Genomic DNA, 16378 nt, shown 5'->3' on the forward strand with positions numbered 1-16378 from the left:
CAAAGATTTTACAATGCAAATGTCCCCTCTTCAATATATAAACTGCGCAAGTCCCCTCTACGATAGGAAGACATTGCACCAGCAAAAAATGAAATGTCGGAAAAGTGCCATATTCAATAAGTATAAATCAGCTTGAAATTCACTAAAGCAGAGTGTGTAATATTTTGTTTGTCTTGAACATTTTACAATGCAAATGTCCCCTCTTTAATATGTAAACTTCGCGGAAGTCTTTGAGGTGTGGTGGATAAATACAACAAAAATAATATGATATGACCTGCATGAAAACTTTGGTATTTTCTAAATATAATAATAAACACGAATCCACTCTACCTGTTTGCTTCTACAGCGTCCTCTAAACATCACGACAACATCCTAACATGAGTAACGTCCTCTCTATGTCATAGACGGATGTAACAGAGAATCGGGTAATTTTTCAAAATAAAACATTGTTCAGATTCCGAAATCAATAAAACTTCGGAAGTAATGTAAGTTATTTATTCTTTCTGTGTGGCCCGGCACCAAACAACCCACGGACGAGTACCGGTCCGTGGCCCGGGGATTGGGGACCCCTGGCCTAAGGGAACCTCATTCCATATAAACTGTGGAGTGTGAATACGACGTGTGTGGAATACACGGAGTGGAAACGTGTGGAACAGCAGAAGCAGTGATTTCCACACTCACACACTTTTTGGTCCCCTTTTTGCAAAAATTATAAAACTTCACCAAATAGTTTCAGACATGATTCTGACAAGATTTAAAGCATAAAAAAGTGGGGACTCAAAAAAATGTCCCCACCTCACCCAGGGGCCCCTGTTCGTGGGTGTGTTAACAAGGTAATGTACCCTCTTACATCTGTCTGCCAGTACACACACACACACACACACACACACACACACACACACACACACACACACACACACATGCACACACACACACACACACACACACAGTAATTTTTGTTGCTGCTGCCAGGATTGATATCAAGCTCCTAAAAAGCTTGCTGATGGGCTGCTCATTTGAATCATGCAGGATAGCTGCCCTCAAGGACCGCAGTTGTAGATCTGTGGTGTATAGTGTTGGTGTTCCTTGATCGCAGCTTAAATTGCATGTTAGGATATTGTTCAGACATTTCCCTAGCTAAGCCTTCATAAGAGGCCAACAAATGCATCCTTAGTTTAAGCTTGCTTACAACTGTATTCAATTGTTGACCCAAAAAAATGAGTCCACATTTCGGGTTGCCTCGCCAATAAAAAGTCATGCAGTCTGTGTAAGAGTAAGTGTCTTTTATTTTGTATTTTCCAGACACGATGAAGCACATTACCCAAAGCACAAGGGTGTTAATGGATGAAAGATGGGGGTGATGTTTGAATAATACACCTAAATCTCGATTTTACGTGGCATTTGGGGTCCATAATTTGGGAAACGCGTTAACCCCGAAATCGCGTTGTACAGAAAGTCTTGTTTTATTTTAGACAGGCATGATTTTAGGCAGGGTTCTTTCTTATTTTAATTTACGTCATGCATGTTGTTGGGCAGCCGTTTGCCATCTGTCACCTTGAACGCTCACCACACATCGAAGTCTGTTGACATTTTCCATCCATCCATCCATCTATCCATCCATCCATCCATCCATCCATCCATCCATCCATCCATCCATCCATCCATCCATCCATCCATCCATCCATCCATCCATCCATCCATCCATCCATCCATCCATCCATCCATCCATCCATCCATCCATCCATCCATCCATCCATCACATCCACAGCCTTTAAGAACTCCGAGCGGATCTCATCCACCCCTGGGGCCTTGCCCTTGAGGAGTTTTTTAACTGCATCAGTGACTTTGACCCCAGAGATTGGAGAGTCCACCTCAGAGTCTCCAGGCCCTGCTTCCACAATGGAAGGCGTGTCGGTGGAATTGAGGACGTCTTCGAAGTATTCTCCCCATCGACTCACGACGTCCGGAGTCGAGGTCAGCAGCATTTTCTTAAAAAAGAAATAATACGCAGCTGACAATATCATGCAAGTCATTGTGATGCTATGTCTATTAAATGGAAGATAATAAAGCAGCCACTTATTCCAATACTGTGTCCGGCCACGCTCTTTAACCTGTGAGTGACTGTGTGGATGAGGTGTTTCCGCTAAAGCCGCTATCCAGGGCTAGCACTCGGGTTTACGCGCTAGTCATTTAGCTTCACATGGTCCTTATATCTGTAATTTTAAAATACTACTTGAAAACGTATTTATGACAAAAAAAATTGGGGTCCATGACCAAACCGCGTTAGAGAGAAAATCACGGAAGATCGAAGCAAGTTAAATCGAGATTTAGGTGTGCCTGTTGAAAATCTATTGTTCTTGCTCTAAATGAGCTAAGCACATCTCACATTGTTTTTTTTCCCCAACTTGCAATATTTCACATCACACATGCAATTTTTATTTGCAATATAAAAACATATATTTATATAAAGGTTTAGTTTGCATTGCCAACAGTAGCATCTCATTTTTGACTGGTTTAGTCATCATTATGTTGTTTTCCCTTAATCAGCATTACAAAGTCATCGTTATGTGATTCCAGCTGCCAGTAAAGTTACATTTTTACCCCACAGCTTTGCAGTTCATACAGCACCTGGAATTACCTTGTAAGCTCGGAGTCTGAACCTCTAACAGCAGTGAATAACTTCTGAACAAATGATATTATTTCAAAACTTTACTATGGATTGAACCCTATATCTGTTTGGGCACCCCTGATCATTTTTAAGATTTTCCTTTATAAATCATTAGTTGTTCGAATCAGCAATTTCAGTTAAATATATCATATAGCAGACAAACAGTGATATTTGAGAAGTGAAATGAAGTTTGTATATATATATGTATATATGCTGACAAATATATACACACATTTCTCTACAGCAGCCACATACACACATAAAAACAGTCCATTTCCCTGAGATGAAGACAACACTAAACGGAAGTTGTCCTAACCAGAGGAATCATTCCAAAGTCAATATTATTTAACCACATACATAAAGTAATGCATGAAAAAAAATGCAGTTCTGCAGGAAGGAAACCTGTTTACTGTTATAATTTTAGTCAAACACATAATTTGTGACCTGCACTGTAAATACTAAGTAATTAACCTTGAAAAGAGAGTGGAAATTGACTTTCAAATTGAAAACAAAATTTAATGACATTAAATATATATAAAAATAGAAATCTAAAATAACAATGGTGATCTGATCTGTGTGGTGATCGTGTGATGTTACCAAGTCTTTCTAGCTGCTGGTCATTCCATGAGTTCAAGGCTATGTTGACCACTCATTCCAAATATACTCATCAATATTATATATTGGAATTTAATATGTATTCATCTTCCGGGCTACTTATTGTCACGAGGGTCACGGGTTTGCTGGAGCCTATTCCAGCAGTATTTGAGCGGTAGGCAATAACCATCCACAGTCACAATCACACCTACGGACAATTTTGGAGTGATCAATCAGCCTACCATGCATGTTTTTGGAATGTGGGAGGAGATTGGATTACCCGGAGAAAACCTGCACAGTCACGGGGAGAACAAGCAAACTCCGCACAGGAAGGCGGGGGCCGGAGTCGAACCCTGGACCACTGAACTGTGAGGTGGACGTGCTAACTCGTGCGTCACCGTGCCGCCCTATTTAGAGTTATAATGTGAAATAAAACACAAGTATCACAGATTTCAAGCTAACACAATAGTTGGTGCTATGAATGCGACAAATTCAGACAGCCCAAATCACAATGGAAATGTGTTCCAACAGTAATTTAAAAGCAATACATTGTGATTGGTTAGGATTTACACACAGTACAGTCTCGTTTTGTTATTGTGTAATGTCAGTAGTTTGTTTCTGGTCTAAATAGTTTATGTTTAATCTAGATTTAACTGTATCATTAACTTTGCTCATCTCTAAACAATTTTACAATAGTAATTTCTTACATTGCATAAAACGTATAGTATGAAACCGCAATTTACACAATTGGTCCAAACTTAATGCCATTTCATGCAAAATAGGAAAACAAATACCATATAGATAAATAAATGAATAAATAAACAAATGAACAAATAAATAAATAAATAACTAAATAAATAAATAAATAAATAATTTATTGTAGGTAGGTGTTACAGCATACCTTTGTAATGCAAACAACCATTTGTAATTTATTGAATGAAGAAATGCTGCCATGAACCAACAAATTTTAATTCTGTTTGACTAGCAGCATAAAATAAATGTTTAAACAGCTTCAACAGATGAGCTGTCATGTAAATGGTCAATACTTAGAGCCATGCAAAGATAATCTTTTCACTGTCCTGTTGTAGGTAGACCCCCCTGACCCCTACCTACCCCGTCACTTTCCTGTGAGATAGCTGCTGCAATGCAGCAACAGGAAAGACAATAAACAAATAAATGAAAATGAAAAAGGTATTCATTGAAGACAGACGAGTGAGTGAAGACAGTTTGCAGAGTAGAGGCAGAAAAAAAGTAGGGCAAGCTGACCACAGCTTGTCTGACATCAATTCAGTGTTGCTGGTTTGTCTCATGTTCACTGGACACATATTTGATTTTTCAGACTGTTGGAGGAACAGAGACAGGAAAAGTTGAATTACCAATACTGTATCTTCAATGATAAAACATTCATCAATGCATTTATTCAATGTGGTTCACTCATGATACGACTAAAACTTAATAAAAAACATTAACACACGAAAACTTACATTTTTGTGACAATTTTTCTAGATCTCATTGCAGCCACATGCGCACGCACATGCACACGCATAGAGACAAAATATTGTTGGTTTCATACATAGTTTCATTTAAATTATTTTTAGTAGTGCTGTAACTGCACCAAGTACAGTGCCAGCATAGTCTAGTATAAGGATCAACAATCCATCTGGCAGTACAACTACAGGGTCCGAATGACAATCTAGTCACCATGCTGGAGTAATTTTTTAATCAATCACTTGCTCAACCACACGTCAACACGTTGATCAAGGGGTATATAGAAAGGAAAGGATAATGAGACAAGTGGATAATGGCCAACTAGGCGAGTTGGAACAAACAAAATTTAGACTGGATCAGGTGGCTGAAAAAAAAAAAGAAACTAAAGGGACATGCAGAGTTTCTTTAGTAGCTCAAGGATATCGCTTACTGTTGCAGCTCATGAGATGTCAGTAGCTAGCCTTTCACTGCCATTGGGGTGCATTTATCTGTTAATTAAGTTAGATCGACATTCCTTGGTGCTGTTATTATTATTATTATCTGCTGGGATAGGCTCCAGCATGCCCGCGACCCCCGTGGGGACAAAGCAGTACAGAAAATAGATGGATGGATATCATGATTATTATTATTATTATTATCATTTATTTATTTTTAATTATTATTATTGTCATGTGCCATGATTATTAGTCTTAATTTTTTTCAAGCAAAGCTGCCTTTTTATGTCCAGCAGGAATGTGTGTGGATATCCAGAAGATACTTTGGGGCCCAATTTTGTGCACAGGGCAAGTCTAGCAAAAAGTGGCATCTAGCTGTACGCCTGAGTGGGGTTTTGTTTCATTTAGTATTTTCCTAGACACAGGTAGCATTGGGCATAACGGGGTATTTGCGCCATAGTGCACCATTATGGAATAGACCAAGACGACCGGCCAAACAAAGTGCGCTCCAATCCATCCTGATAGAAATCAGTGTGGTGAAATTGCACCAATGCAGAAATTGACTCGCTGGGGTCCGGCAGATTAGATGGTATAAATGATGAAGTTTGTCACGTATCTGACATCCACAGGAAATTGAAGGCCGATTGCCTTGCATCCCTGTTTGTGCACAGACTCCTGTGCGACTCCTGTGTGACCCCTTCCCCTCGGTAAGGATAGACATGATAAAACATATTAAGGATGACAATATTGATTTCTACAATGATTCAGAGGGGTTGTCCGATGCTGTTGTCATATTTATGAATGAAATCCGATGACTAAAACCACACAAGTCCGCTGCGCCAAATTTGTCTGACTCCACCCCGTTCAACAACACAAATCCTGCTACACTGCCAACGCCATGAGTTAGACCTGCTTTTACTGAATAAAAAATCTAGTCTACTTTTTGTAACCAAATTTGTAGATGTGCTGGTAGTTGCTTGGCGGACTACCTGGCGTACAGTGGACTTTTTCTCTCATATGGCAGCTTATTAAAGCCACGTAGTGAAAGTATTAAAGTCCCCTCGTAAAAATATTAAAGTCACCTTGTGAACGAAATGATTTCCATCCAAAGGCAAGCAATCTGGCTATCCACTCTAACAAATGGTGGGTGAAAGGGACGTCAATGACATGATGTCACCCGTTCCAGCATGGCGCCGTGCATTAAAGGTAGAGAGGGAGATTATTCTGGCAAATACAAGACTAGACACAAAAATCGGGACAAAAGATATTGACCAAACTTTACATTATGCTCCCTTTCCTCAGCAAGACCGTAACGTGGGACCACCACGAGTACACTTCAATGAAGTAATTTTAGTAAAATATATCTTCTGTATTTGCCACATTTTCGCACCATCAGCACCTTGGACAGTTCTGTTTCTTCTACTTTTTCCCTTTACCCTAAATAAAGAGATGGTGTTGCACATGGTTGCCCTACCTCATCCATGACAGTACTTTGTTTTTGATTATTTTGATATTGTACTCTTAACTTTGTGGCGCTCATTAGTTTACTTTGTGTATGAAATGTACAACACAAGCTGCCTTGCTATACAAACGTGGGTTACATATTTGATTCTATGTTCAATAAAGGGCAGTAGGATACCTGGCTAAAATGAATAATAATGTATGCTTTTTGGGGGGGCAATGTTTATTAGTTATTTTTGTCATACAAATTGTTTTTTTAATTGATAAATTTATATGATATTTCCTGTCTTACCACGTGGTGTTGAAAAGGAAGAGGCACCTTTGAGATTTACCATATCCTGCTCTGCACTGAAAAGCTGCACATATGTAGTGTGCTCGGTTTTAATTTTGAGACTTGATCAGCAAAATCAGGCATCAAAGTCAAAAGCATGTGGTGTCGCTTTTGTCATTTGTCCAACCTAATCTGTAACTGCCAATGCCTAGGAGAATATCTTGTCATGGAAATTTGTCCCCCCTTGCTGAGCAACTAATAGTTCCACGGTGTGAAAATAGCCTTGCGCTCTGTAGAGTTCAAGCTGTGTGATGCTCTTAATGACAGTCATTAAACAACTGGAGGATGAGTTTTGGAACAATATTACCTCCCGAAAAGTGGATGCAGCTGTTTTCTGCTTCAGTGCACAGGAACCACTTTTTTGTCACCAATGTTTCATAACATTGCTTTTCCTACTGACGGAGTCATTTATAAATAGCACGTACTATATCTATCTTCAAAGCATATTTCATTATTTCCATGATATGTTTTCTTTTAAATCATTATGGAACATAAGACAAATGAGTTTTTAATTGCAAATAGTTTGCTTTCAGGTTGCATCACCCCTCAAGTGTGAAGGCAAACAACCAAGTGAATCTCAAGTTATCTGGCATTAACCAAATCGTGTGTGCGCAAGCCGTTCCGAATTACATTATCAAAATTGAGCTAATTTTTATAACCGTCACCCCACAGTCATTAAATTGGATAAGCTCTAAATGGGCTCATTTCTACAAGACAAAAAAATAAGGTGTGTACATTGTCCCATAATTATTGACCCTTTTCATTAAAGCATGTTACAAGTGTTAAAGCACCTGCAAACTGCTTTAAATTGCGGAAAACAATGTCTTCAAAACAATAGTTGTGTATTCAAGAATTAATGTTTTTTTTTAATCAAATTCCTTGTTTTATGGGGCAATGAATCATGCAAGGAGTGTTATGGGTTCAAGCAGAAAGGAAGACAAACATTAGGAAGGTGATGGCTATTTGTAGTAGCAGGATGGAGTGGGCTTTGGAGATTGCCATGCCTGAGAGGGCATGCAACAAAGGTTGCAGAAACACCCCAAGCCTGCCAATTACACTTCAAAAGCAGTCATTAGCAAATTGCATTCAGTCAAGTTTCTATACGTCATCATATGTAGGTGTGTCAATGTGTTAAAAAGTAAAAGGTAATGGGGTGGATCTACTTTTTTAAAACAAAAATACATTTTAATAGTGACATGGAAATCAACAAATTACAATCTAAAATATAAATGCAAACCAGTTTTTTTTTAATGCACAATAAAACATTCAGGTAAATTTAATGTTCCACATGATCCACAGTCTCTGATCGGCAGTTCATTAAAACAATACAATTTAGGGTGTAATTAAAAGAAATTAAATTCATATTTAAAATGAAGTTAGCGACGAGAGCTGAGGTGGACCACCTTCCCACAGGCGCTGCCACAATGACTGAGGCCGTCTTTCTGCAGCTCTTTATTTGATTACGGACATCTACATTCCCTTTTCTTTGCATTGTTTAATGTTGTGTGGTAAATGTTGACAGCTCTGCAGCCATCGCAGCTCGATAGTCCTCCCATTGGTGGGCCCTTTCCAAGGTATCTCATTTGTCCCCAGTTTTCCCCAATTGGGATTTACCTTGCCCTCCAGGGGTTTAAGATCACGGGATGTCGAGTGTCAACAGAGCCCTTTGTGAAGCCCTTTGAGATGTTTTTGTGATTAATGGCGATATATAAATAAATTTGACTTGACTTGTTTCATTTTATTTTGTTGTCTTCTTGAGTCTGGGTTTTAGATTGTTTTAAATTATGTCTTATATTATTTTGTCATTGTGTGCCTTGTCCTCAATGTGTTCCTGCTCCAACATTAGTTTAGGGACAATAGAAAGTTTCAGATTCTGAAACATGTTTTATAATTGAATTGACATAAGCACATGATTTGTCCATACCAAAATAGCCTTTTTTTTCATACATCTGGTAAGGAAGTGTGTGGTCCCAGCAGCGTTGTTGTAAAATGGTGACCCCATCTATCATTTAAGTCGGCTACCCCTTATATAGACAGTATATAAAAATGACTAAATGTTACTTGAACTATACACTGGAAGATTACATTAAGCAAATCACCGAGAAAAATTAACAGAGGCCTCGTTGTGGATTACATGGGGGTAAATAAGGCTGGTTGTGGAGGAAGTGGTGGCCTCGGGGGTTCGCGTGTGGTTTGAATTCCCTGTAGGAGCCTGCTCAGTATAGGTACTGTTCATGCATCTGTAAGCATGTATGTGTGCTTGCGTGTGACAGAGACTGGAACAGCAGATGTGCATGGAAACCCCACAGCTCCAACAAGCAGTGCAGGCATGCATGACTAAAGCATGAAGCTGTTAAACGGTATGTCACGTCTTGTGTAGCCAGCATCCCTGTGGATTTGTGCAACAAGAATCTGCCTCACAGGAGGAATTAATTCCTGAAGAAGCAAGTCATGTATTATTTGTCAAACAAATTCCTGAGGTGGCCCTGCTTTGGTTTAATATGAATGAATGAATGAATGAATGCATAAGTAAATGCATAAATAAATAAATAAATAAATAAATAAATAAATAAATAAATAAATAAATAAATAAATAAGGTGCTATCAGTAGGTAAATGAAGAAGTCAGTGTGAAGCGTTTTGAGGTCCTTATTAGTCCTTACTATACAAGTAAAAGACCATTTCTCATTTACCAGAGCAAAAATCTGTTTACATATTTAAACAAGTCAATTTATGTATTTTGGTCTGCAGTGAGTTTTTAAGGGAGATCTTCTGATCCTGAATGGTTACAGAAACTGCCCATATAATTTGCTGATTTAACAGCAACATTAAAATTAATTACTATGTGTCTGACTTCATAAGACCAATTCGGGTTGTTATGATGCGTCTAGTGTGTTGGTGGAGTGCCCAGTGCATGTCACTTCTCACTGTCAACCCTCACTGCTGGCTAGCAGTATGCGAACCGGAGAGCCGAGTGCGTAAGTCTCTCCCTGCCAGTACATAGCCTCTCTAACAGCAAGCCCTATGTAGTGCCTCCACGCGGCGACACATGGTAACTGGGTACAACACGGACCCAGGCTAAACTACAAGGGACTCGGAGGAGGTTTGGCCCCTAGACATGCGGCACACAGGCCCACCGGTGTGTGGACACGACCTGGTGCCCACGAACCAGCCCCCAACTATGGGTTAAATAGTTCCACTGCCCAGTGGGTTCCTCGGGAGAGGAATGGGCTAAGGGAGTCAACCCCTACAGAAAATCAATGTCCCTTTGGGTTGGTGTCAGGAAGGGCATCCGGCTGTAAAAAGTTTTGCTCCAAAAATGTTCTCAATATAGGACTCTCAACCACGAGATGGCCATGGACCGCCCCCGGTGGAAGAAAGCCATATTGAGAATCCAGTCCAACCCAGCGGCAGTCTGGAAAGTGGACTTTAAACCGATAATGATGATTAAAATGAATTACTATGTTGTTTTGTGCACTTCTCTAAATCCCTCGATACATTTTTCAGACCGCGTCACAGGACAGGTGCCTATCGCAGCTGACCTCTGATGAAAGGCATTATAAACACAGATTTGGTTGTCAACTGGGCACATATACCTATATGCAGACAACCATTCAAAATCCCATTCACACCTATAAACAATTCAGAGAACTATGTTCGCCCATGTTTGGGGAATTTGTGAGAAAATTCTGATAAATCCCATACTAGCATGAGGAAAACGTCCTCTCAGAGATGTGCCAATTGAGATCTGGATCCTCTGACTGTAAAGCAGATATTGTTACCATAACCAGCTTTTAGAAGATTACAAATATTATTGATTTTCTACTTTTTTTTTACCCAATGAGACATACTTGCTTCACAGTTTTTGGGAAGAAGATAAACTGTAATGGGACTACCCGGATGCCCCCAGCAAATTAAGCCCATCTAAAATTTCAGTCTCAGCATTGCCTCGTTCCACAATATTCTCATGATTAATGCATGCAATGTGAAATGTGCTGTATCTAAAATGCACACAGGCCTTCCTGGGGTGCAGGGGATTTCAAGGACACAGATGAAAGCCAGGAAAACAGTTTTCATGCCAAAATGAGAAGTAGCATTTGGCATTAGGTACATCAACATCATTACTTAAAACGAGCTCTACTTTGGGACCCCACAGTGGCGTGATCAACTCACTTGTTTTGGTGCTTTGAGCCTTGCAGATGCGCGTGGTACTGTGCCACCGAATTCAATGTCACGCTGCACACTTCACAGGTATAGCTTCGTTTCAGACCTGGAAGTACGAAAACAAAGTACATCCACTTTAGAGGCTGTGTGTATGTGAAATCAATCACTCTAGGCCAGTGGTTCCCAAAGTGGGCGGTAACGCCCCCCTGGGGGCGGTGGAAAGATCTGGGGGGGCGGTGAGGACGAAGGGGGCGGTAGGGGGGCGGTGAGGACGAAGGGGGCGGTAGGGGGCGGCAGTCCGAAGTCAGAAGTTGAAGGGGGCGGTAGGGGGGTGGCAGTCCGAAGTCAGAAGTTCGAACGTTTGTTTGACGACACGTGCAGTAGGACGAGTCAGTCGACGGGGGTGGGGGGGTGGACGGACGACGATTTGTACACAACATGTGCGGTGGGACGAGTCAGTCGACGGGGGGGGGGGGGGGGGGGGGGGGAGGGGCGCTAGGAATTCACTGGGGAGCCAGGGGGGTGCTAGTCTGAAAAAGTTTGGGAACCACTGCTCTAGGCTGAGCAACTTTGAGGGTCCAATTTACTGCAGGCTTGTGCATACTTGATTGATCAAGCAATTAGATGGGAAGCTGTTCGACTAACCCGGCCGGCCCAACCAAGACTGCATGTGCTTAAAGTGCAAAACTTCGGCACAGTTGATTTTGCACATTTTAGTAACACATATTGTGATTTATCATACCTGAGATGAAGTGCAATTGCTGATTTTGTATCTAAATTTCTGCGTCTGAATAGCTGGGGCAACCCAATATGCAAAGCTGTACCAGTGTAATGCAGACAAAATGAGAGGGAACACGGGCAAAAGTTAACTCTTGTGTGACCATTTTTCAAATGACGTTTTAAAAATATATGGGCTGAGAAAAGAAGGAGCCACGCCATATCACATACAAAATTTCATTTCCTTGCAGGTGTGTTATTTCAGCACACTGTGACTATGGCCACAGGCTTCTCCCAAAGCAGTTTTCTGTGTTTACAGATTCCTATTCAACTTGAGTTTTTGTGCTTGGTTAATTCTGAACACAGCAACATCACAGTTGTATGAGGGTGGGCAAACTTGTGAAACCAGATTATTTTATTAGATTTTTACTTTACTCCAAAAATGGACACGTTAATGGTATAAAAAGTTTTGACATGACTTATCTAGGTCTTTTTTTTTTTTTTGGTCACAAAATCCTGCCATTTCAACACAAACTTTTTATTTTTATAAATTATGAGATGTCTGCTCTGTTCTGTGGTGGGCCTTGACTGCTTGCTTTTCAAACTATCGGATTACTCAACAGCCTGACTATCAATCATTTCAGCTGCCTTTGGCTCTAAACTCATGGTATTGTCCCTTAAGCCTTCTGGCCTCATCAATGTTCCGCTCTCAGTTGTCCTGAATCCTTTCCATGCACAGAGCAACAGAAAACAATACAGTAATTTGTTTTTGTTAACTTCATAGAAGGGAGAATCAGTATGGACCACAGCCACAGAAAACTACTGTATGAGGTCGACTCGCCACCTTTCCTCTCAGGCTAATATTTACATTATTGGTGTTTGTAAATATTACAAACACCAATAATGTAAATATTATTTTTCTTGATAATAATAATGATAATAATAATAATAATAATTATTATTATTATTATCATTAACAAAAACAAACCAAAACTCTCAAAAAACAATAAGAAAAAACAACAATGTCCTATAGACCTGTTGGAACAAAGCAGTTTGGTCACGCTATGGCTACTGTTCCTGCCAAATACATGAACAAATACTATAATGACTATTATAACAATTGGGCCTCTATATTTTGTAATTTCGCCTTTCTATGTTTTTATGGATGACCATTTATTTCTACAACAATGCAGCACATTCCAGGGTTATGGGACTCCTTTCATGGGAGCTGCTGAGTATTTCATCATATGTACATCTGCAGAGTCAGGCTGTAAATTATATTAGCGGACTGAGCAGATTGAGAGGATGATGCTGGGGTCAAATAGAGGGAAAAGCAGCATCAAATAAACAAGAAAATGAGATCAAAGTGGCAAAGACAAGATGTACAGAAGTGCTTTGGCAGCAAAAGCAGGCTCATTCAGCCAACCCACTCCCAATCCTCATCCAGAGGTTTACCACCAACCATGTGCACTGCATTTTATTCTTTAAAACATGATACTTGCTTGGGTCTGATAGGATGATTTACCACTTCATTACAAAATGATAGAGGCAAAAGAATTAATTTGTGTCATTCATGAATAGTGCAGCAATTTATGTGACACAAATGCATTCTTGTATAAAAGTCTAAACACATGGCAAAGGATGGCTGTACTTAACTTATAATAACCTCTGATGATTGAAAAGAGAAATAACATACCGTACACGAACCAGAAAAAATCATGATCATTATTATGATCATTATCATTATTATTATTATTATTATTATTATTATTAGTACCGTATTTTCCGGACTATAAGTCGCTCCGGAGTATAAGTCGCACCAGCCATAAAATGCCCCAAAAAGTGAAAAAAAACATATATAAGTCGCTCCGGAGTATAAGTCGCATTTTGGGGGCAATTTATTCGACAAAATCCCACACCAAAAACAGTCATGAACGAGCAACAACAGGCTAAACGATAGCAACAACAGGCTAAACGATAGGTATGCTAACGTGACAAACACAAACAAAGAGCTGAGAACGGGCCTGATGTAACATATAGAGTGATTAAGGACAACTATTACATAAATAACATGTTTATAAAACCATCAGTGTCACTCCAATTCATTAAATAGCAACAACAGGCTAAACGATAGGTATGCTAACGTGACAAACTCAAACAAAGAGCTGAGAACGGGCCTGACGTAACATATAGAGTGATTAAGGACAACTATTACATGAATAACATGTTTATAAAACCATCGGTGTCACTCCAATTCATTGAATAGCAACAACAGGCTAAACGATAGGTATGCTAACGTGACAAACACAAACAAAGAGCTGAGAACGGGCCTGACGTAACATGTAGAGTGATTAAGGACAACTATTACATGAATGTTTTACATGTTTATAAAACCATCGGTGTGACTTCAATTCATTAAATCCATCGATTGTTCTTTGTCAACAATGGGTGCGCACGGCTGAGGGCGCTTGCATTTCAAAATATTCCACAGGCTCATATAACGATAGACAAACTATATTTCAAATAACTATAATACAAGCCAATACTATTATCAAACCATCCGTGCATTTTAATTCCATTAAATCCATCGATCAAATTCCTCATCCTTTGTCAACATCGCCGCGCGTGCGCCCTGACGTCAGCCTCGTCTTTATTCCACAGATCTACTATATAACTATATTGTAGCATTAACAAAGTACAAGGATAGACGTGGGTTTGGTAAACGGCTCTTTATTAAACCAAACAAACTTCCAAGCGTGTGGCGGCGTGGACTTCCAGACAGACCGGGCGTGCGTAATGGCCATGTCCGAGCCCCGCGCACCGTTCGCGGACAACCACTCGGCCGAGCGCCGGCCCCCGACTCAGTAGAGTAGGACCGGGTGTGCGTAAAAGCCATAATAGTTTTTCAAACCTTCTATGTCACTCCAAATCCTTAATTCCTTCAAACTCTTTGTCCTCCGTGTCAATTAGAAATGATCACCGCTAATGATGCCGGTAGTCCTTGTGTGGGCACGTTTGTATGTAAACTACCGCTGCGCCCCGCCGCGCTACTGACGTCACTTGAAATAGTAATCCATTGGTACATCACGGTTCTCCAAACTTTCTTTCTGCTGCTCGATTACTGTTTTCAGCTGCATATTTTACAACTTGAAGTTTGTAACCTGCAAAATATGAGTTTCTTTTTGGTGCCATTTTTCTTAAGCCCACCCAGTTGATGAGTCACGGCCAACGGTGAAATTTAGAGCGTCCTCATCCAGTTTCGTCTGAAAATATAATTTTTTTGGGTTGTTTTATCAAAGTCAAAGTCTGCTTTTTTTTTATATATATACTATGACACGCAAAGAGATTGAAATTACGTTTCTACTATCCCTTGGTGAGATAGTACACATATGCATACAAGCAACACAAAAAAAAACCAAGAAGGCACAAACAATGAATAAATAAGAGTGTTGAATAAATGATAAATAAACAAATAATAATAAATACTAATAATAAATATAATAGGAGCAAAAATGGAGCAAGTGTACATACAGCAGACAGTGGACTTGGATATGGTGCTTTAAAGTGTTAATTGCTTTATTTGATGTTTTCTCTATTTTTTATGTTTTGAATATGTTCAAGATAAAGATATAAAAGCATGTGAAGTGATCAACTATACTAAAAATAACATGGGAAGTGGTCAACTATACTTGTAAGTGATGTCTTAATGATCAAGTAAAAATTTGTGAAAAAAAAACATATATAAGTCGCTCCTGAGTATAAGTCGCCCCCCCACCCAAACTATGAAAAAAAACGCGACTTATAGTCCGGAAATTACGGTAGTACTGTTAGTCATAGGTTTAATAGTAGAAATAGTATTACTGTTAATATTATGCGTCATTATATTATTTTACATTATTATTTATATTATGTCATTTTAGCTCTGTAGAAAGCAATCTATCCTTTTAGCATCAACTAGCTGACATCCACTTATGAACCAAAAAATCAATCAGGCCTTAGGTTTAGACTATGTCCTCTGAACTGTACCAAATTGTCTGTCTCATTCAGTGTGGTCACATTTCAATGCCTTTTAATCTCTCTAGGGTACTTCTGGTCTTCTGGCAGCCAGTATGCCATCAGCCGGAAAGACATTGTATAATTGTTATTGACATATTGTGACATAAGCGATAACATCCTTCGCCTCTCTAAGATTAACAGCTTGTGACATATTAGTCGATTCTAGAATGACTATAATAGCTTCAAAACAACAGTGCATGAAAAGCCTGCATCAATATGCCTATACAAGACTGAACACAAGAAGGCCAGAACTTCCAACCCTGAAATTCAGATGGTAGATTGAGGTATTCAGATTACCTATTTTTTGTGCACTACATAAAATTGCCAAAACTAACACAAGCCAGTTGAGGCATCCAGCATTACTGACCTCACTGGCTTGAACAGTGAGGACCATGGACAAGATTCAGTGATGAAGCTGCTCTTTTTTTTTCTTACACCAATATGTCCATCACTCTCAGGCAAAGGC

At 39.6% G+C, this 16378-nt stretch overlaps 1 protein-coding gene across 4 annotated transcripts in view; it reads right to left on the reverse strand.

Annotated features, from left to right (window-relative positions):
* Positions 1-16378, reverse strand: part of zmat4a (zinc finger, matrin-type 4a) — a 96101-nt gene that overhangs the window by 40283 nt on the left and 39440 nt on the right. For 2 of the 4 annotated variants that reach the window (XM_088376732.1, XM_088376731.1), the window contains exon 6: positions 11149-11245. In XM_088376732.1, the coding sequence (XP_088232858.1) occupies positions 11149-11245 (97 nt within the window). Of the gene's footprint in view, positions 1-1268; positions 4603-11148; positions 11246-16378 lie in introns of those variants that run through there. The other 2 variants (XM_088376734.1, XM_088376733.1) reach the window with 2 other exon arrangements.

Source organism: Syngnathus floridae, chromosome 5 (genome assembly GCF_059516105.1).
Source record: "Syngnathus floridae isolate MCC-2025c chromosome 5, RoL_Sflo_1.0, whole genome shotgun sequence".
Taxonomy (NCBI): Eukaryota; Metazoa; Chordata; class Actinopteri; order Syngnathiformes; family Syngnathidae; genus Syngnathus; species Syngnathus floridae.